General features: G+C 36.2%; 1 protein-coding gene across 1 annotated transcript; it reads left to right on the forward strand.

Moving 5' to 3' along the window:
* Positions 1–6,063: 6,063 nt before the first annotated feature.
* Positions 6,064–21,081, forward strand: mah (solute carrier family member mahogany). Its single transcript, XM_089645723.1, has 9 exons — positions 6,064–6,232; positions 12,179–12,299; positions 12,859–12,971; positions 14,155–14,287; positions 14,695–14,848; positions 16,582–16,669; positions 19,152–19,232; positions 19,386–19,511; positions 20,657–21,081. Exons 1-9 carry the CDS (start codon positions 6,064–6,066, stop codon positions 21,079–21,081), a joined length of 1,410 nt encoding a protein of 469 aa, XP_089501849.1.
* The last annotated feature ends 1,290 nt before the right edge of the window (positions 21,082–22,371 follow it).

Consider the following 22,371-nt stretch of genomic DNA (forward strand, 5'->3'; position numbering starts at 1 on the left):
TTCAGCTTCCAGTTTCAGACATTCCTCTCCCGCTCCAATATTCTTCCATGTAGTCAACCCACCAAGGCCGGCCCTTTGCAGATGCTATTATCGACTCTTTATCGGCTATTATCGACCTGTATCAAATCTGCCTTTCGTAGCTAAACTCCTAGAAAAAATTGTGGCTTCTCAAATAATCTCCCACTTAAATCTGAATAAATTAATCACCAATCATCAATCTGCATATAGGAGGTTCCACTCAACAGAAACCGGATTACTTCGTGTCCTGTCAGATATAACCCTTGCCATAGAGTCAGGTAAGTTAGCACTTATTTCACTTTTGGATATGAGCGCTGCATTTGATACCATTGACCACGACTTTCTCATTAAGAGACTAGAAGTAACGTTTGGTTTACATTCTAACATCAAATATTGGCTAGAATCCTATCTATCCAATCGCTCGCAAGCAGTAAAGGTTGGAAATAAACAGTCCAACTTCACAAAACTCTCTTCAGGGGTACCCCAGCGATCCGTTTTGGGTCCACTTCTCTTCATTCTTTTTACAAATGACGTTGCAAAAATTATCGAGTCATTTGGTCTTTTATCTCACTGTTATGCTGACGATCAGCAAATATACTTTTACTGCTCACCAAATGAGATCGACGGCCTAAAAATTCGCACAGCTGAGTGTCTAGAAGCAATCAATCTCTGGATGTCCTCAAATAAACTTAAGCTAAATCCTTCAAAAACGGAGTTTCTCTGGGCAGCTACACATAGACGCCAACATTTAATAGAAAACTCGCCAATCGCTATTTCCGGCAACGACGTAACTGCTAAAACAACCGTCAAACTTCTGAGAGTTTATCTGGATTCAGACCTTTCTTTAAAAAGTCAGGTAAATAAGACCGTTAGCACGGGGTTCTTCTACCTTAGACAACTTAAGTCAGTTCGTAGGAACCTTTCAACAGAGGCAACTAAATTACTTGTGAACTCATATATAGTATCACGTCTTGACTATTGCAACGGCATTTATGCAAATCTTCCTAAATGCGAAACTGATAAACTACAATCAGTGTTCAACGCCGCAGCAAGGTTTATCACCGGGGTACCCAAGTTTTCGCACATTTCGGAGCACCTCCGAAATCTTCACTGGCTGAAGTGTCCTGAAAGGATCCAGTACAAGCTATGCTGGATGGTGTTTAAAGCTATCAACGAAATGGCGCCACCGTATATTACTGAGCTATGCATTCCGGAAAATACTGGTCTAAGGCAGTCAAGTCTTAGATCAGCGACATCATCTGCAATTGGAAGGTTGAAAGAGCCTAAGCGAAATCCGAACACTAAGTTTGGTGATCGTGCATTCGGAGTATCCGGCCCTAAGGCTTGGAATAAACTTCCTATGGAATTGAGATGTATAACCAGCCCAACAGAATTTAGATCCAAACTAAAAACTCACTTTTTCAGACACTCATTTCCATAAATCCGTCATTCTATCCAAATATATTTTTTTTTTTCATTTTTCATACTGTAATTGTTACATTATCTAGCGATTCCGTTCATTCAATTTTTCTATTGACTTGCCTACCAATGGACAATGGATAATATCAGCGGGAAAATAACAAGTCAATCGGTTTAATTGTTGGCAGATGAATCATCTAAATGCGTTTAAGATTGACGATTGATTTTATTAATTAATTTCATTCATTTAACATATATATCCAGCTAACAATAAAAACACCCTAATATAATGGAACTTCCTTCTTCTTCTGGCGTTAGTAAGATTAGATTGTTAATATTAATTTTAGTTGTAAGTTGCTAAATATGTAAATACTCATATATATGTCGTTAAGATAGTAGTTATAGGCCTTAGTCGTAAGTCACTAGATATAAGTCTTCGAGATAAGTCAGTAGTTCTAGTATTAACTATTTAAGAAATATATTTGTACAGCGCCCTTGAGGTGATTTCTCACGAAAACGGCGCTATATAAATTAGCCAAATATTATTATTATTATTGGAGAAGTCTTCTCTGGGCGCCGTCATGCCAAGGCGCCAAGTAACTAAGGCGCTGATAATACCCAACACAGCGCCCTTGAGGTTTTTACAAGCGCCAAGCGCTGTTTGGCTCAAGGCCGGCCCTGCAGCCCACCTTTTCCTTGGTCTGCTTCCAGGATTTTCCAACTGGAGTACATACTTTGTCATGATTAAATAGCGGAAAAAAATTCAATAACATGAGCATTTAAATGCACCAAAACTTGAAAAATGCAAGGGTTTCGAAAACAAAATAGCCGTCACAGAACGCCTGGCAGATGTGAAACTTTGTCATTGATTTTTATTGAAGGAAGTGAAAATAAAAGTAAAAAGTTATTATATTTTACGTAATAAAACAATTATTATTAAAATATGCTCAAAGAGCCGACTGATTGAAGCGTCGTCCCATCTTGCCACGCGTGCTACTGAAGAGTCGGTTTTACCAAAACCTCCTAGATCACATAGGTTATTTGGATCATATAGGAGCTTTTGGTTTTACCCCCCTGGGCACGCCAAAAAAGTTTCACACCAAAATACAAGAAAAACGCAAAAAGTATGTCGGAATTCGCAAAAATAATTAATATTAAATTAATTTTATTAAGAATAATTGTACAACTGCTGAGCTTTAGAGAATGTAATTTCACTAAAAGAAAACGGTCATCGCATTATTAAAAGTAGTTTATTGATGTAAAAAACACAGTAAAGAGAATGGGGAAAAAATCGCCAATTTAAATGATGTCTTACTTTTTATTATTACAGTTAATTAAAATATGCCCTTTTTCAGTAAGCATGTGATACACTTTTAATTTCTTCATAATTGTTAACATAAAATATAGCTTCGTCAGCCATGTGCTCTAACAAGTTAGGAGGTAACTGAAGATTTTTTATTAATTTATCTGTAAATACATTTTTTGATAGAATAATATTATATATTTTCATAGTACGTGCCTCACTGGGTACTGTGCCACTGCTGAGGCCTCCATTTTAAAAATTAATAAAATACAATAATGATAATAACATTTGAATTATTTGTATAGCATCATTTTTGTGCAAAATCACCTCAAGGGCGCTGAAAGATAATATGAAATAATAAATCGATATACAATAAAATCATACCGAGATGAAATAAGAGTACAATAATAAACCCGGTAATAAAAAAAATCGACAAATACGACCTACGGTTGTATTTCATCTCGGTATGATTTTATTATATATCGATTTATTATATAATAAAATCGACAAATACAATGAGGTACCTACGGTTGTATTTCATCTCGGTATGATTTTATTATAAATCGATTTATTATATAATAAAATCGACAAATACAATGAGGTACCTACGGTTGTATTTCATCTCGGTATGATTTTATTATAAATCGATTTATAATATAATAAAATCGACAAATACAATGAGGTACCTACGGTTGTATTTCATCTCGGTATGATTTTATTATATATCGATTTATTATATAATAAAATGGACAAATACAATGAGGTACCTACGGTTGTATTTCATCTCGGTATGATTTTATTATATATCGATTTATTATATAATAAAATCGACAAATACAATGAAGTACCTACGGTGGTATTTCATCTCGGTATGATTTTATTATATATCGATTTATTATATAATAAAATCGACAAATACAATGAGGTACCTACGGTTGTATTTCATCTCGGTATCATTTTATTATATATCGATTTATTATATAATAAAATCGACAAATACAATGAGGTACCTACGGTTGTATTTTATTATATATCGATTTATTATATAATAAAATCGACAAATACAATGAGGTACCCTCAGTTGTATTTCATCTCGGTATGATTTTATTATAAATCGATTTATAATATAATAAAATCGACAAATACAATGAGGTACCTACGGTTGTATTTCATCTCGGTATGATTTTATTATATATCGATTTATTATATAATAAAATGGACAAATATAATGAGGTACCTACGGTTGTATTTCATCTCGGTATGATTTTATTATATATCGATTTATTATATAATAAAATCGACAAATACAATGAAGTACCTACGGTGGTATTTCATCTCGGTATGATTTTATTATATATCGATTTATTATATAATAAAATCGACAAATACAATGAGGTACCTACGGTTGTATTTCATCTCTGTATGATTTTATTATATATCGATTTATTATATAATAAAATCGACAAATACAATGAGGTACCTACGGTTGTATTTCATCTCGGTATGATTTTATTATATATCGATTTATTATATAATAAAATCGACAGATACAATGAAGTACCTACGGTGGTATTTCATCTCGGTATGATTTTATTATATATCGATTTATTATATAATAAAATCGACAAATACAATGAGGTACCTACGGTTGTATTTCATCTCTGTATGATTTTATTATATATCGATTTATTATATAATAAAATCGACAAATACAATGAGGTACCTACGGTTGTATTTCATCTCGGTATGATTTTATTATATATCGATTTATTATATAATAAAATCGACAGATACAATGAAGTACCTACGGTGGTATTTCATCTCGGTATGATTTTATTATATATCGATTTATTATATAATAAAATCGACAAATACAATGAGGTACCCTCGGTTGTATTTCATCTCGGTATGATTTTATTATAAATCGATTTATAATATAATAAAATCGACAAATACAATGAGGTACCTACGGTTGTATTTCATCTCGGTATGATTTTATTATATATCGATTTATTATATAATAAAATCGACAAATACAATGAGGTACCTACGGTTGTATCAATTATGCATATATTATTTAAATTTTTTTGTTTTATTATTCAACTTTTTGTAATTTTTTTTTTTCTTTAATCAATCTTTTAATTTTTAATTTAGATTGAACGTATGTTGAAGCTTTTATTAATGCAGAATTCATTTTTATACAGTTAATAAGGTCATTTACCATAGTAAACATTAACAGGTAACTCCATTAATGGAGGATTGAACGCAGTTGGCGTTAGCGAAAAAATGTCAAAAGAAGCGAAGTATGCAGTCCACAATGGAGTTCTGGTACCTACTCTGATGTATGAAAGTGAGGCATGGAACTGGCAGAGAAAGGATGAAAGTAGAGGTCCCTGAGGCATGTGTGTGGTACAACCATGTATGATCTTGTGGGGAATGTGGAGATCCGCAAAAAGTGTAAGGTTGATGTAAGCGTAATGAGTAAGATTAAGAAAGGGACGCTTAGATGGTTTGGGCATGTAGAGCAAATGAGAGAAGAAAGGAGTGTAATGAGGATATATGATGCAAATGCGAATGGTTGCAGAAATCGGGGACGCCCAAGGAAGACATGGTACGATCAAGTGAATCAGATACTCGAGTCAGGCCCCGTCAAGAGTCAGAATAATAGAAGAGTATGTATGAAAGTGAATGAGGCAAGAAGTGTGAGAAAAGACCGAGTTATTTGGCGGTCTGTCCTATCTGCCTACCCCTGCGGGGAAACGGCGTGATGGTTAGTTAGTTAGTTAGTTAAACATTAAAAAATTGCTCTAAACATGAACGAATGTTAAACTTGGGTTTTTTGGTCTCCACACATAATTATCGGTATCCTGCAAATTTCAACCAAAAAAAGTTTTAATTATTTTCTTTAATTTATTTATTTTGTAAGAAACAAACAGCTTTTATATAATATACGAGATAAATATACAAGTTAACTGAAGTCAAGCCACAGAAGTTTCTTATGTTAAAGTGCATTAGAAATGAAGTTTTAGTATCTTAAAATTAATTTGGTGTTAAAGGAAGGGGAGAGGAAGAGGAAAATAGGAAGAGGATAGGAGATGCCGCCGATACATTCCGAATTTAACACCGAATAATAAGTAAAGTTAAGTTCCGGTTGCCCCTGTGTCTCTTTAGGCAATCAAATGCTGAAATAAAATTGCTCACTGAGGCTTGAAACAACCGGCTTGACTGCGGGATGCAAAATCAATTGTGCTTTTTGCTTTTTCGCCATCACAGTAGTAGCGTCATAACCGCCGGTTTCAGCCGATGGTCGACACCGCGTCACCATGACAGACGAGAAGTCTCCTCTCATCAAAGATAATCATGTGATTTTCCCCAAAATTGATAAAGACGTGAAAATTGGCGGACTTTCCTTGTTTTATACGATTTTGTGTATTGTTGATCTTTTCGGTGTGTTTCCTGTCATCGCGCTACCCAAAGTTGTGATATCTTGCGGTAAGATATTATTTATTTATTTTCGGGAAATCGACAGTTAACACTGTATCAGTTTGTACATCTAGTGAGAAATTTAGCACTAACAAAGCCTTTCCTACAAAAATAAAGTTGGTTGTTTACAGGTGAATATAATAAGCAGTAATTGTTGATTGAGGTACTAGTACATATTGAATCATTTGGCGGGTTGGAAATAAGCGGACATAGCTCAGTGGATACAGAGCACCTGACCGGACATCAGAAGGCACGGGTTCAATTCCCGTTGGCGGCATTTATTTTTACTCGGGAGATATTTTCAATTTGTATTAGTATTTCGGATGACTAATTATTGCTTATAATTATTTGCTATCCTTTATGCTATGCATACAACCTTGTCTTATAAACGTTAGTTTATTGTTAAAAAATAATAATAAATGTAATATGAATAAAAATATTTCAATTCATTAAAAATTATGTAAATACAAAATATTGCTCGTGAAAAGTAAGAAAAGACAATTATTTGATGGAGCTTATTCTGGCGTTATTCATTATTCAAGGTGTCATAACCATAACCATACCAGTAGTAACTTCTTTTTTTTATTTTTTATTTTTTATTTATTGAAACATATAAACAAGGTTACAATTTTTTTAACAATATAAACACCAATATATCAATCACTCTCCTAATAAAGCAGCTGCTTGTGTTTAGGAGAGGACAACAAAAATATGTTTACATTTGTTTAAATTAAACAAAAAATATTAGTAATAAAACAAAAAATAACACAAAAAATAACAATAAAAGTAATAAAAATATAGGTTAGTTAATAAATGATTCAAAGAATTTAAAAGGCAAAAACATATTTCTAAACAATAAGTAAAGTTATGAGGTGGTACAAGAGTATTTTAATTTATTTATTTTTTTATATTTTTCGTAGTTTTCTTCCGATCGTATATCAAGGGGTAATTTATTAAATAATTTTACACCCTTGAATATATAGTGATGTTGTGCTGTTGTGGTTCGTGCTAGTGGCACGGTTAGTCCTCCAACAGATATTATTCTTTTGCTAATATTCAATTGTGGTAAATTATTTTTACTAAAGAAATCTTTATGTATTTGTAGAAGTGCAATTTTGTCATAAATTTTTGTAAGTGGGGGAACCGGGAAATCTTGAAAAACATTTATAGTTGGGTAGTAATATGGCTTTTTTAAGATGATTTTTATTAGTATTTTTTTAATAGTTTCCAGTGGGAGTAGGGATGATTTATATGCACCCCCCCAAGCTACGATTCCATATTGTAGGACAGAGTGCGCCAGTGCATAATAAATATCTTTTAGTATTTTTAATGATACAATATTTCTTAGTCTAAAAAATATATAGATTAGTTTTCTCATTCTGTCTACTGTGGAATTTATTTGACTTTTCCATTTAATGTTATTATCAATAATTATTCCAAGATATTTTATTTCTTTTTTACTACTAATGTTTATACAGTTTGAATTACAGGGTGCGAATTTAAGGAGGCAATTTCTTTCGTGAATTTTTATGTTTAGTTTTACATTTGAGTTATTCCCTGTTAGGCTATAAGGTATAAAATGGGTTTTTTCGACATTCAGTGTCAATAAATTTTCGTCAAACCATAGTTTAACGATATTTATTGCATTATTAGCTGATACTACGACCTCATTCCATGAATTTCCTTCAATAGTTATAACTGTATCATCTGCGTAAGATATGATGTTTCCAATGATTGGGAGTTGAAAAAGTTCATTAACATATAATATAAAAAGTAAAGGGTCGAGTTTTCCGCAAACATTTTACCTAATAGGTTAGCCTTTTCGGTGGCGGTGTTTGCTAGTGAGCCGTCAGGTCTGGTAAGAGGTGGCAAACTGGGTTTGCCAAAAATTTCGACCTATTGAGCCCGCAAGCGACCAGAATGCTCTGCTGCCATGCGGGCAGGCAGCCAGCTTTTTGCTGATCTGCAGGTCGTGTTCGAATTTTGACCTATTAATGATTCTCTTGCATTCCTTTGCCGATTTGTTGTATGCTGATCTGCTTTCGGGCGTTTCGAGATGTGTTGATCTAGCCAGACACTTCCCCACATTCCTCTTCCCCAACTTTTTCCCCTCTCAACTACCTTCCGTCTTACCACATACCACAATTGAGATGCAGTAGTATCACTCTCAATACTGTGCGGTATTCGCATAAAAAGGAGGTGAAATGGCCAACGCAGAATAGAGTGTTTTTATTGTTTTTTTTACTCCCGTAACTTAACGTTAACGAATGTATATTTTTAGTTTATTTTTATGTTGACGAATACATTTCGACGACGGAGGTGCTGTTCCGCCGTCGGTTCCTCACTGCGGCTTCTATATGAAAAAGCTGAGGATCCGGCATCGGGATGTACTCCACGTCATACGGGGGCTCGATGTTAACAAAGCTAGTGGACCTGATGGAATACCTGCCCTGGTATAGCAGAGGTGTGCTGCGGAAATAGTTCCAGTTTTGACAAAGTTCTTCAAAATGTCCCTGAAGTGTGGCACTGTGCCCTCTGGTTGGAAAAAAGCGTTCATTCACCCTATTCCCAAGAAAGGTGACCGCTCCAACCTGGCCAACTACCGCCCCATAGCGATCACATCAGTTCTGTCCAAAGTGATGGAACGTGTGATCAACGACAAATTGCTCACATACCTCGAGAAGAACAAAATTATCAACGACCATCAATACGGATTCCGGCGGAACCGCTCGTGCGGTGATCTTCTCGCGTATGTGACGCATGTTTGGGGGCGGTGCCTGGAACGTCACGGTGAGACCCAAACGGTCGCACTAGACATATCCAAGGCCTTTGACCGGGTCTGGCACCGAGGACTTGTCAACAAATTGCATTCTTACGGACTTCCCGCATCCCTGTGTACGTGGATTGCTGACTTTTTAAAGGATAGGTCGATTCAGGCGGTTGCTGACGGTTTCACCTCTTCCTCGCACTCCATAAATGCTGGCGTCCCACAGGGATCGGTTCTGTCTCCGACTTTGTTTTTGTTGCACATCAATGACCTTTTGACATGTGCACCGATTCATTGTTACGCGGATGACAGTACAGTTCATGATAGTTTTTTGTTTGACAAGCCCCCAAAGGGCACACAAACTCCAACGGCTCGGAGGGCTTTGAAGCAGAGAATGGACGGTTATCTCGAGAGTATTTCCTCCTGGGGTAAAAATAATCTCGTCGAATTTAATGTTTCAAAGACCCAATCCTGTCTGATTACGTCTAAAAGGGATCCAAATGATAATCTAGTCTCCTTCAACGGATGCAATCTTCCGAACAGGCCTTCCATTGATATGCTTGGTATAACTATAAGTGACCAGCTCAGGTACGGGGGCTCCATCGAAGCCAGAGTAAAGTTGGCCTCTCAGAAGCTGGGCGTGCTGTACAGGGCCCGCAGATACTTTAATAATACACAACTGCTGACCCTGTACAAATCGCAAGTGCGCCCTACTGTCGAATTTGGCAGCCATCTCTGGTCCGGAGCACCTAAATACCTGAAAAAAACCCTAGACTCTGTTCAAAAACGGGCGGTCCGTTTGATAGATTCCCCAATCTTAACAGACGGACTGCAATCTTTAGAGCATAGGCGTCAGGTAGGTATGCTGTCCTTGTTCTATCGGTATTACAATGGAAGATGCTCTGAGGAACTAGCGTCATTGATCCCTTCGGCACCGGTGCGTAGTCGGGATACACGCAAAACGCTCGCCCAACATTTGCACACAGTTGACACTTGTCACATGAGAACGAGTCGCTTCTACGATTCGTTCTTAAATTCAACAGCTCGGCTGTGGAACGAACTGCCGGCCTCTGTGTTTCCTCCCTCCTACAACATGGGACTCTTCAAGACCCATGTTCACTCCTTCCTCTCCACAAAACGACCCTCCACACAGCATCCCCAAAGATGACATAGGCCCTGAGGGGAAATTATTTTCTTCAGGGCCTCCTGTGTGGAGTTAATGTAAAAAAAAAAAAGATCCAGTCACCAAACACGGCTAAAGCTATTTCAAGCAACGTTTCGTTATTATATCAGGGCGTTATTATATAATGAGAGTATCTTCCACTCTGAGACGTGCCCCAAGTACCCATATTAAATATTATTTTTAATTGAATGAATTGTGAAATAACACTAATTCATCAAATAATATTTACTTGCGCATGCCGGGATTTGAACCCAAGATCTTCGGATTGCTAGTAGAGACTCTTACCCCTTACCACGAAGGCCGTCAAATCTAGATGGATGTGGAAAATATCGCAGCCGCAGGAATTTATTTGTACAGCACGTTAATTTATTAATGTTTTTATTTCGTAAACGTAAATAATCATTCAGGTACTAATCAACATGAACGCCTCTGCTGAAAGCGTATTGCGATCTGTGGAATGCGCCAAAAATTGAACGCTCAAAGCAAAGATCAAAGGATTTTTTTAATCGTGTTGACCGGCCAACGTTGGCGGCCAACGCATGCAAGCGCCAAGTCGTCCTGTAAACGTCGGGCCAACGTGTTGGCCCAATGCATTGGGCGAACGTGTGCATTCGCTATAATAACGGGCGTTCGCTCGAGGCTCACATTTAGTTAAATCCGACGAATTCGTAACGATGTGTTTCTAGAGGGATCCTTCGAGAAGTTACTAATTCATCGTCTAGAAAAATCTAGTGCTAATCGCAAATTTTTTTAGAGCGATCCCTGCTGATGTAAGTTATTTATATTTAAGAATATTTAAAAAAAATACCTCACCATTCAAATATTTTAATGAAAATGTTATAAAACGTTTTTCAACTACAAAATTAGCGATAAGGACCAGGTTTTATTTTTCGTATTATTTTTGTAACTTCTCGAGGGATCCCTCTAGAAACATTTGAGATTTTAGTAATAGGTTAATCAGAAATCATTTAAATAAACCCCACGGAAAGATCAATTGTCTAGGCCTGCTATTGCAAAGTCGACCGTAGGTCCGTCTTTTATGCCTGGCCGCGCGCTTATATTGTTTGTACACGACTTCATCAATTTTATCCTTAAGATTCCCATTTTATTTTAGAGATTTGCTAGGGCAAATTCAACCTCAGGTCTGTCTAATACACCAGGGCCAAACGCAATTAATTTTAATTTTATTTTAAGAACCCACGACCTCAAGGACTTTAACCGCTCGTCCAAGAATAGCTACATATTTGCATTTGATAAGCTAAATTGTGTAAAATGTATGAAAATGGTTTGCGAAATTTTATTTATGTATGTATCTACTATTAAAAAATGTGTTGAACTTCAAAAGTCAAAATTGTTTCTTGCAAAAATCAATTCAATTTACTGTGAATTGGCGTAATCAGTTTTAATTAAATTTGGAATATACAATATACATTACCAAAATATTTTCTTTTCAGTTTCATTTCATTTCAGTTACTTTCATTCAAATTGGCATATATCACACTTCAAATGATTTTCTATGCAGTTACCATTCCATTTCAGTTACATTCAAATTGACGTTGATCATACTTCAAGGGATTTTCGGATCAATTACTTCCATTCCATTTCAGTTACTTTCACAATTGCACAATTGATGTTGATCAGTTACTTTCAAATTGACGTTGATCACACTTCAATGGATTTTCGGTTCAATTGTAATTTGTGTATTATAAATGTGTTCTATTCTTATAAATGTATAGTATTGAATACACTTTGCATATTATTAATAAGTTTTATGTAGTTTAAACAAAAAAAAGCTAACAGCAACTGTGGTAAGAAAAAACAGGTTTTTAGTTTTCACTTTTGTCTTTCCGAGATTTTTAAAATATCTGGATTCAGATCGACATCCTATCCCTACAGGCGAACAGAATAAACTAAGAAACTCCATTTTAAAACATTATATTGGATCTCCCACAACTGCCCAGATAAGATTGTAAACCTGATCATGCTTTGTTTGAATCTGTTTCAGGGGTTTATGGAATTCCTGTAGTTCTTTTCGTGTTCTCGCTGCAAATATACACCGCCATATTGCTGGGACGCTGTTGGCTTATTGCCGCTAAAATCGAACCAAACATCGTTCATAAAAACAGGTATCTACTTATCTACCAATCATAATATTATTTTTCCCTTTCGCTCTCTCAACCTACATCACTCCCGTTTCCTCCTGCACGTTCCCCAAAAAAATATATCGCGGTACCCATTGAACATACTAGCCACTATTATTCCAAGCGATGACCGTAAAAATTATAGTTGTATTGCCAGGTGATCTTTTAGGTGATCCGTCAGGCACTAATTACCTCCAGAGGCAATAAAATATCTCATGCGCCACCCGAATGAAACCGATGGCAAAGTTTAAGTATGAGTCTTTACGAACAGATCGTTCTCGTGACATAATATTGAGAACCCTGTGGCAGACGCGATTCCACTACTTGGTTGAAGTGGCCTATTGGATATAATTTTTTACGATCAACATGATCATCGCTTGGACTATAACCAAAACAGGAATTATTCGCCAAATAGACGTGTTGTCATTTTATACTCCTCGAGACGAGAAAATATTTGTAAATCTACATTATATATGGAGTGCACCGTTTATTTGGTGAAGTTTAAACATTATTTTATGCATTTTTAAAATGTTATACTTTCCAGATATCCATATGCCGCCCTGGCTGAGCTGACGTTCGGTCCCTCCATGAGTAAATTTGTGACAATCCTTCTAGATGCGACAGTGTTCGGCGGAGGAATACCAAATCTCCTAGTCGGTAACAAATTAAATACTACAATGTAATCTCATTCCAGCGCAAAGATAGTGCGTAAGTCTTACTCGGGCGTTTCTAACATGTTCTACCATTCACTACCGTGTACCAAATTGTTATTGTTAAAAAATTATATAACATCGACTTGGTAATTGATAATTGATCTCAGTATCTCATTGCAGTGCAGAGATAATGTGTAAGTCCTCATCGGGCGCCTCCGACTTCTTATACCATTCAAACCACTCTTTAAACTCTCATGCCACCAATAAGAACAAACTTTGAAATTTTCAACGAAATGTCTTTCCAGTAGTTTTGATTCTATTGGACACACACAAGCAAAAATTGCATTTTATTATATTTTTAGATTACGATATCATCATCATCACTTTTGGCTCTACAACCCCTGGTGGGCCTTGGCCTCCTCAAGAGTCTTCCTCCATTCATCTCGGTCCCGCGCCAGCTCTCTCCAGTTTCGAAGCTCCAAGGCAGACAAATCTTTGAGGACGTTGTCGCTCCATCTTAACCTTGGCCTTCCCAGGCTCCTTCTCCCTATCGGTCTTGAGCTCAGCAGGGACTTTGGTTCTTGATGCTCGGTCATTCTCTCCACATGATCTAGCCACCGAAGTCTTCCCAGTTTTATGAACTTACGTTATATGAGATTAACTTACATTCTTAGTTTTATGAGATTAAGATATGTATTACATAAAGAGTCGAGAATAGCGTATCAAATTACATACAACGTCATTGACCACTAGGTGCTTGTACCTACTGCTTTACCAAATACGTCACAATATATCATATCGTATTATAAATACTACTTCATGAACCACGTCACTTCCCATACTGCACTTATAATATAATCTATTGGCGACTCATTATAATAATCGTGATACTATTAATGTTACAGGATTATTAATATAACGATACTCTGAGTTTAGATTACTTTAGTTTATTGTTTAACGGAGTACATAGATTTCAGTTGCATGCTTCTTAGTTGCGAGCTGGGATGTGAGATAGAAATTAAGCTAATACCTGGGCTTTTATACTACGATGCTATATCTATCTCGCTCTACACTCACGAGGTTAAAACACTTGACTTTATTGTCCCACACATTGTATCTTCCATATTACTTACACCAGATACTTAAATTGGATTCAACCAACTCTCCATAAATCATTGTATTTCCAGCTTCTCAAAGTCTGCAACTCTTCGGACTGCAGATGTCAGAATACAGAATGGACTTCTCTTTCTGCTGGTGGCTGATTATTATTGGGATCATTTTGTGTCCTCTGATGTGGCTGGGCTCTCCGAAAGATATGAAGTAATCATTCAAATTCATATGTTATATGCTATCTTTAATACCCGACAGACTGTAACCAGCAATTCCTGAGCATATTTGGAGTTAAAATGTGCCTGTCATTTTACTGTCCGTATATGTATTTTTTTTTATTTATGACACGTCGCCAATGATCACACTGCTACACGTCGCAATGGGTCACGTGATAAAAGCTCCGTCTTGTCTCAACGGCGCTGTTGGAACGAGAAGAAGTGCGTATCACGTGATGCGTTAGATTGTATCCAGTGGCGAAAAGTGATGGGAATCTCTTTGTTTTGTTTTTAATTTAAAATATAACGAAACGTCGTGATGCAGCCTGCAGGTACACGTAAATATAATTATTATATTTAATGTTTACGACTCGTATATGTTACCGAATCTGACTGTTGCAGAGTACTGGCCATAGTGTCGGTAATCGTGGTAAGCAGTGTGATGGTGATCACGTGCTACTGTATCGGCAGTGATGCCACCGGTGTTTACAATGGTGCGCCCGTGGTCCCTGTGCTGCGCGACATACTAATGGCTTATGGAATACTGGCTTTTCAGGTGTGTTTAATAGTTACTAGTACTAGAACTGAATATTTAACAGCTTTCTCGAGGTGCATCTTCTTCTTGAAATTAATTTTCATATTCTTTTTTCATGACTAACAAGAGTCAATCTTCAATTTTTGACATTTATACAAGGACGGCCCTGTGCCAAACTGAGCCTGGCTTTCTAAAAACCTAGATAGGTAATCAATATTATTGAAATGATTTGTATTTTTTGTGTAGCGCCGTTTTCATGAAAAAATAATCTTAAGCGAACTGCTCTACTTGCGCCCGCGTAGGGCCGACCCTACATGCAATTTTTTGACCCTGTTATCAGCGATGTATATATATATATATATATACAGGGTGTATCGGCACGTACCCGACAAACTTTAACTAGCTTTTCCTTAGCACATCTGGAGTAAAAAATGTTATGGGCACTTTGCTGTCCGTTAACATTTTTTTTAATTAAAAACAAAAAATTATAAAAAAATCCACACTCCGTCACTGTCATTGGCATTGTTTCTCATGTTAAACAGCTGTTATTAGAAAGTGTGTCAAAAAGCGACTTCGTTCTTTCATACACACTAAATAATAATAGTTAAAAATGAGACGAATGGTGCCATGCCATTTCGTTGTGATTGTAAAAGCGCGCCAATGTAAGTACGTACATATATTATTCAACGAAACTCGAATAAAATATTGCCAGATGGGTTTTCAAACTTTGACAAAGGATAAAACAGTGGTGACCTGTGGTGAAAATATGAATGGTAATTTTTTTATTAAAAAAAATGTTACCGTACAGCAAAGTGCCTATAACATTTTTTACTTCAAATGTGCTAAGGAATAGCTGGTTAAAGTTTGTCGGGTACGTGCCGATACACCTTGTATATTATGGTAAGTTTTATAGTTTTTAAGTTTTGATTGTCGTAACTTCACGTGGTCATTTTTGGCGATGGTTAATTTTAGCTCGCTTTTGTATGCGCGATGGCCACCAAAAGTTGATAGAAGGCATTGTCATTGACAACTAATCTATCTGCGGGGTTTCATCTCGATCAGTTAAGATCGAGTATTTTGACTTCACATCCAAAATTCTGTTTTGTATGAAAAATCCTCCTACGTCTTGTAACATTTGGATCGGGTCACTAACCATAATGTAGATGGCGTTAAGAGGTTGAAATTCCCGCTTAACACCAGCAGCCTGTTTTGCTTTATGCAAAAAGTGTTTTATTTTATTTTATATTATTTTTTATTTTAGTTTATTTAGGAAACATACAGTTTTACAAAAAAAGTTAATTGAACATGAAATATAGAACATGATTTAAACCAGTTAAGTTCCATTTATAATATTTATAAAAGCTAGAAATTAATTAAAAGTAATGAAGTACATAGTGTGTGTGAAAAATGATTAAAAAGTGAATACTAAACAATACAGAAGTAATATTTTTAATTTTAATTGTACTTGTGAAGTTCAAGTACAAATATTAAAAAGTATTACGATACTTTTAGAAATAACTTAATATGCTACATTATACAATAAAACTAGTTGGTAAGTAGTAGATTTTGCACTTAAAAGCAGTTTTTATAGGTCCGACACATATATATTTTTGGACGGTCAACAAATTTTACAGTATTTTTCAGTATTTAATTTAACCATATATAATATATCTAAGCAATCAAATTTTCAAACCAAAAACACATAATTCTGCATTACTTCGCTTCAAGTACAATACATGAAACATTTATTTTAGTTTGATATTCACCCGGTACTGCTGACCATACAGGTGGACATGAAGGACAGTTCAAAGATTGGCTATGCAGTCATGGGAGGATTTTTGGGTAAAATAAAATCATACTTATTTGTATACGTACCATTCCAAATACCAACTTGAAAAGTCATCTTGTTGCTTCTTCTTGCCGAAAAACTAAATAAAGTGGTACAAATACCAGTGTTATTTGTATACTTACCATTCCAAATACCAACTTGTAATGTCATCTTGTTGCTTCTTCTTGCTGAAAAATTACATAATTTGGTACAAATAGCAGTGTTATTTGTATACTTACCATTCCAAATACCAACTTGCCAAGTCATCTTGTTGCTTCTTCTTGCTGAAAAACTAAATGAAGTGGTAAAAATAACAGTGTTATTTGTGTACTTACCATTCCAAATACCAACTTCCAAAGTCATTTTGTTGCTTCTTCATGCCGAAAAACTACATAAAGTGTACAAATACCAGTGTTATTTCGTAGAACACAAATGCTCTATTCAATAATTGCTTTATTTTTGTTTCACATGTTGTCCGGAAACTAAAAGTGAAAGAGATGAATCTATATCATATTTAGATTCGACTCTACATGGTGTCCGGAAACTCGTAGTACAAGCGGGAAACTGGAGAATCTACACCACATGGGGAACCCAAATAAACATAAAGTTTTTTGATTTGAGCATTTTCACAAAAAAAAAAAAAAAACCAAAAAAATATATTTTTCGGCTATTTTAGGGTTAAAGTTTTTTCTGGTGTTTAGGGTTGAACAACAGATGTTTTAACCCTGCAGAGCAGAAATATTTTATGATTACACCGGATTAAATGAAGGGTGATTTCAAAATAATGCTTCAAATCCGAGTTTCTTCATTTGTTTTACTTTCAAATAGTTTTAATTAGTTGGGTACTTTGATCTTCAGTAATAATTTATAAGAATTTGATTTTAAAAAAAAAATCAACTTCTAACTCGATTTACTCGATAACGAAAGCTCAAATAAAAAAAAAATATACTACAAAATCGACTCCAAATGTGATGTAGATTCACCAGTTTCCCGCTTGTACTACGAGTTTCCGACACCCTGTATAATATAACTTTTTTATTCGAACTTGTTTCGAGTGAATTTTGTTCGAAGTGTTGTTTGCTACGTAGTTATTATCAGCTGCTTATTGATTTTTAAAATGTGTCGAAACGTAGACCCGACTCAAATAGTATCCATCTTAACCCTAAAATATCCGCAAAAAATATAAACACTCGGCGTCACAAAAATCGCACCGTCTCTTACTGATGTGCAGCGTCGTCGCCCTGATCCACGCCTTCAGATGAAGCCACCAGTCTCTTGAAACCGTTGGAAAACCCGTCGAACGGCAAAACGGCTTAAGTTTAGTAGCCGAGCAATATAACACTGTCGCATCCCTGATTGCAGTAGTGCCACCATTTGAGCGGTTTTGTCGGCAGTGATGTCCATTTTAAGGGGTAGTTTTTTTGAACTAATTATTCACGTATGTGATCTTCAATGTTCCGATAATGAATAACCTAAATTTGACTTAAACTGCTCCTTTTATAGACCAGGAAGACTTTGAAATTGATAAAATGGCAAATAGAGTAATTAGCTTGGCTTACAAGCTCTAGCTCCTTATTAATTGTAATCAATTGTAATCGTTGGTTTTGCGGGAGATGGCTGAAATTTTGTTAAATCCTTCTGGAGGATTAGTTTGGGCTTTTTATATTTTGTTCTGACACTTTTTCACCGGACAACCGGACGAGTTTATTTATAGAGTTATTCTTATGGTTGGGAATGCGAATGCCGGCGTAAAAACGCTCTGCTTGTTTGAGGAAGAATTCTTTCAACAGAGGGGGATGCCAAGTCTTTGTGGATTTGGGATATCCTCATCCAACTGGGAGCGCCGAGAGTTAATCTGATCCGCTTTGTTTTGGAGAGGAAGCAGCGTCTCCCCAAACGGGGGCTGCGTAAGGGTCTGACGATGGCTTTGTAGATTAATAATTTATATTTCATTGCTAGTCAAATGTTTTTGCACATCATGAGGTAAATAGCGTGTAGAGCGCGGGTGGCTGATTTGAGTTTGTCTTGGATGTGGTGGCGCCAAGTGAGTTTAGAGTCTAATGATAGGCCTGGGTATTTCATGGTTTTGCACCACGGCACATTTTCTCCAAACAGGTGTCGGTTCGGCGGACGTCTTGGGTTTCTTTAGGTGGGCTTAATTGAGATTCTCCATTTTTAAAAGAATTCTTCTGATACAAGTTGTGGCACCTGTAAAAAATATATGCGTAACATTCTTTTAACGTCCCGTACTTGGAAAATGTGTGTCGTTTATGAAATGAAACTGTTGTCTGATAAGAAGTCATTAAATGCTCTTTCAATTGATATTAATATTGATTGGGTTAAATGTAATGGCTTGGGGCTCAGGAAATCTTGCGCGTGAAACTTATTTTCGAAGATGTGCGATTTTTGTGACTCCGAGTGTACATGTTTGGATTCTCTATGTGATGTATATTGCTCAGTTTCCAGGTTGGACACCGTGTATAGTGATGTTTATAGTTACAGGAACGATGTTCTCCATAACCACCTGGTTGGCTGCTTTCCGCTACGGGAAGAATATCGAAGCCAACATTTTACAGGGTAGGTGATTGGTATTGTCAATGGCATCATTTTCATGTTATCAATTTTCGTTTCTATTTTCTTTTTTTAATGTCACCTCCAGGTATTCTGTGGGTCCTTCGTAAAAAGTGGCCAGAGTGATTATAAAACTTGAGGTAATGTCATAATTTCTAGGTTTGCCTGCCAGCTTCCCTTTGTACTTCGTGGTTCTGTTCGTGACCGTACAACTCTGCCTGTCGAGCGCCGTGGGTAACTCTGCTCTGTTCCAGCATATTGAAGATACGCTGGGAATATCAAGAAGTAAGTTGTGAATAAATGATGAGAACGCAGCAGGGCCGTATTTACGCCACATCAGTATTTTTCTGTAATCCCCGAAACTGAACCTGTGGTGCTGAGAGTAGTAATCCATAACCCGCAGTAAAACGGAGGTCCGCCCCAACAACTTTTTGAAAATTAATCTAGAGGAAAAACCTTTTAGATCAATTCCTATTATTGACGAACTAAAAAAGTTTAAAGCTTGCTATCAAATAATTAACTAATTAAAAGTAAAAAAATACTATTACCGATTTAGAAGTCGATTAAATAAAAAAAGTAAAAAAGTTTTTTTTTTAGTTTTTAATTTATTTTTATTTTTTAGTTTGACTGAGGATTGAATTTTCCTCTTCAGGGATAGGTACTTAACTGCTATGAACTTTTAAAACAAGGTACCGGCATTTACACTGCTTTTGGGTGTGAACGTCTAAGAAAAATGTAGTGTAGTCGTAGCTTTACTTTTATGAGTAGGTAATTCACGTGTTCGGATAGCAAAATGGCCACCCTCACATATCAAATCTTAAATAGAACAGCTGACCGAGTGGTAAGAAATAAAAAAATTGAAAAGTCTGTTTATACGAACACTTTATAAACCACACAAAAATGAGAAATTTATGATATTTTTATTAATATTTTGGCACTAATGAAAAATAATAAGTTTTTGGTGAATAATTAATCACCCTCCAATATTTATATATTATATGTATACAGGGTGTATCGGCAAGTACCCGACAAACTTTAACCAGCTATTCCTCAGCACATTTGGAGTAAAAAATGTTATGGGCGCTTTGCTGTCAGGTAACATTTTTTTTCCATTAAAAACAAAAAATAAATAAAAAATCCACACTCCGTCACTGTCATTCGCATTGTATCTCGTGTTCAGCAGCTGTTATTAGCAAGTGTGTCAAAAAGTGTCCTCGCTCTTTCGTACACACTAAATAATAATAGTTAAAAATGAGACGAATGGTGCCGTGCCATTTCGTTGTGATTGTAAAATTGTTACCGGACAGCAAAATGCCCATAACATTTTTTACTCCAAATGTGCTAAGGAATAGCTGGTTAAAGTTTGTCGGGTACATGCCGATACACCCTGTATATATAATATAATATGAAACATATTTTTAAATGAATAGATTTCGGTGTGAAGAGGTGCCTCCTCCGCGCCGGCGCGGTAGCGCTGGGCGTGTTCCTGGGCGAGGCCGTGCCCCGCTTCGACTTGGTCATGGGTCTTGTGGGCTCCACGCTCACCGGCCCGCTCATGTTCATCCTGCCGCCCCTGTTCTACTCGCGCATCCTCGTCATGCAGACCATCGCCGCAAAGCAACACCAAACCCCCTTCAACTCCAAGAAACACGCCTTCGCAGATGCGAGCCACCACGAGTTTGTCTCGTTCCAGCAGAAGTCTGATTTTATCCTGGTGTTTCTGGTGATGTGTTTTGGTATCATCGCCACTTCTGTGGCAACTTTTTACAGCTGGTCTGACGCTATAGCGTACGCTCAGTTCACCCCGCCGTGTTTAGTCAACTTTACGGCTGCTTCCGGGTTGCTGCAGATTTGATGAGAGTTGGATGATGATTTGCCAAAGCGATTGAATTATCCCACCGCTGATATCTTCGCTGTAGCCTAAGATTAATAAAAAAAAAATAGCCGTCAAGGGATGCCTGGCAGATGTGCAACATCAAAATTATTTTTTATTTTTAGCAGGGAGCATTACTTCTAATGATTTTTCACTGTCACTGTCACTCATGTTTAAAATCAATAAATAATTACAATTTATTAAGGACATGTTGTTTCGGAGAATTTGAACAATTCTTCAAATTTTAAAGTTAATTTTCAAGTTCTGTTCGCAACGCAAGAATCGGCCATCCCCGGACAGAGTTTTGGTGGCCAGGAAAATAGCCTGAAGGGGGCCAACGAGTCACGAGTGCGGCCGAATGATAGTCGGTTTTACCCCTCTAGGCACGCCAAAGAAGAATGATGTTTGAAAAAGATGTTTCACATCAAAGAGTGAAGATAGATTAGGGGGAGTACGGATATTATCGGACGCATAGTGTTTTTCATTTGTATTTTGTTGTTATTGCTTCAATATACACGATTTATGAATTAATCATTAGTGGAAAGGACAGATCTAATAATAATAATAATATTTGGCTAATTTATATAGCGCCGTTTTCGTGAGAAATCACCTCAAGGGCGCTGTACAAATATATTTCTTAAATAGTTAATACTAGAACTACTGACTTATCTCTAAGACTTATATCTAGTGACTTACGACTAAGGCCTATAACTACTATCTTAACGACATATATACGAGTATTTACATATTTAGCAACTTACAACTAAAATTAATATTAACAATCTAATCTTACTAACGCCAGAAGAAGAAGGAAGTTCCATTATATTAGGGTGTTTTATGTTTAACTGGATATATATGTTAAATTAATGAATAAAATCAATCGTCAATCTTTAACGCATTTAGATGATTCATCTGCCAACAATTAAACCGATTGACTTGTTATGTTCCCGCTGATATTGTCCATTGTCCATTGGTAGGCAAGTTAATAGAAAAATTGAATAAACGGAATCGCTAGATAATGTAACAATTACAGTATGAAAAATGAAAAAAAAAATATATTTGGATAGAATGACGGATTTATGGAAATGAGTGTCTGAAAAAGTGAGTTTTTAGTTTGGATCTAAATTCTGTTGGGCTGGTTATACATCTCAATTCCATAGGAAGTTTATTCCAAGCCTTAGGGCCGGATACTCCGAATGCACGATCACCAAACTTAGTGTTCGGATTTCGCTTAGGCTCTTTCAACCTTCCAATTGCAGATGATTTCGCTGA

The sequence above is a fragment of the Hesperophylax consimilis genome, chromosome 23 (genome assembly GCF_061612785.1).
Source record: "Hesperophylax consimilis isolate HC1 chromosome 23, BYU_Hcon_1.0, whole genome shotgun sequence".
NCBI lineage: Eukaryota > Metazoa > Arthropoda > Insecta > Trichoptera > Limnephilidae > Hesperophylax > Hesperophylax consimilis.

Bases quoted from the DNA above. Each gene is read 5' to 3' on its own strand.
- mah (XM_089645723.1), top strand. From the start codon at position 6,064: ATGACAGACGAGAAGTCTCCTCTCATCAAAGATAATCATGTGATTTTC. The intron at 19,233-19,385 runs GTAGGTGATTGG...CATAATTTCTAG, and splicing joins CGAAGCCAACATTTTACAGG to GTTTGCCTGCCAGCTTCCCT. The intron at 19,512-20,656 runs GTAAGTTGTGAA...TTAAATGAATAG, and splicing joins TACGCTGGGAATATCAAGAA to ATTTCGGTGTGAAGAGGTGC.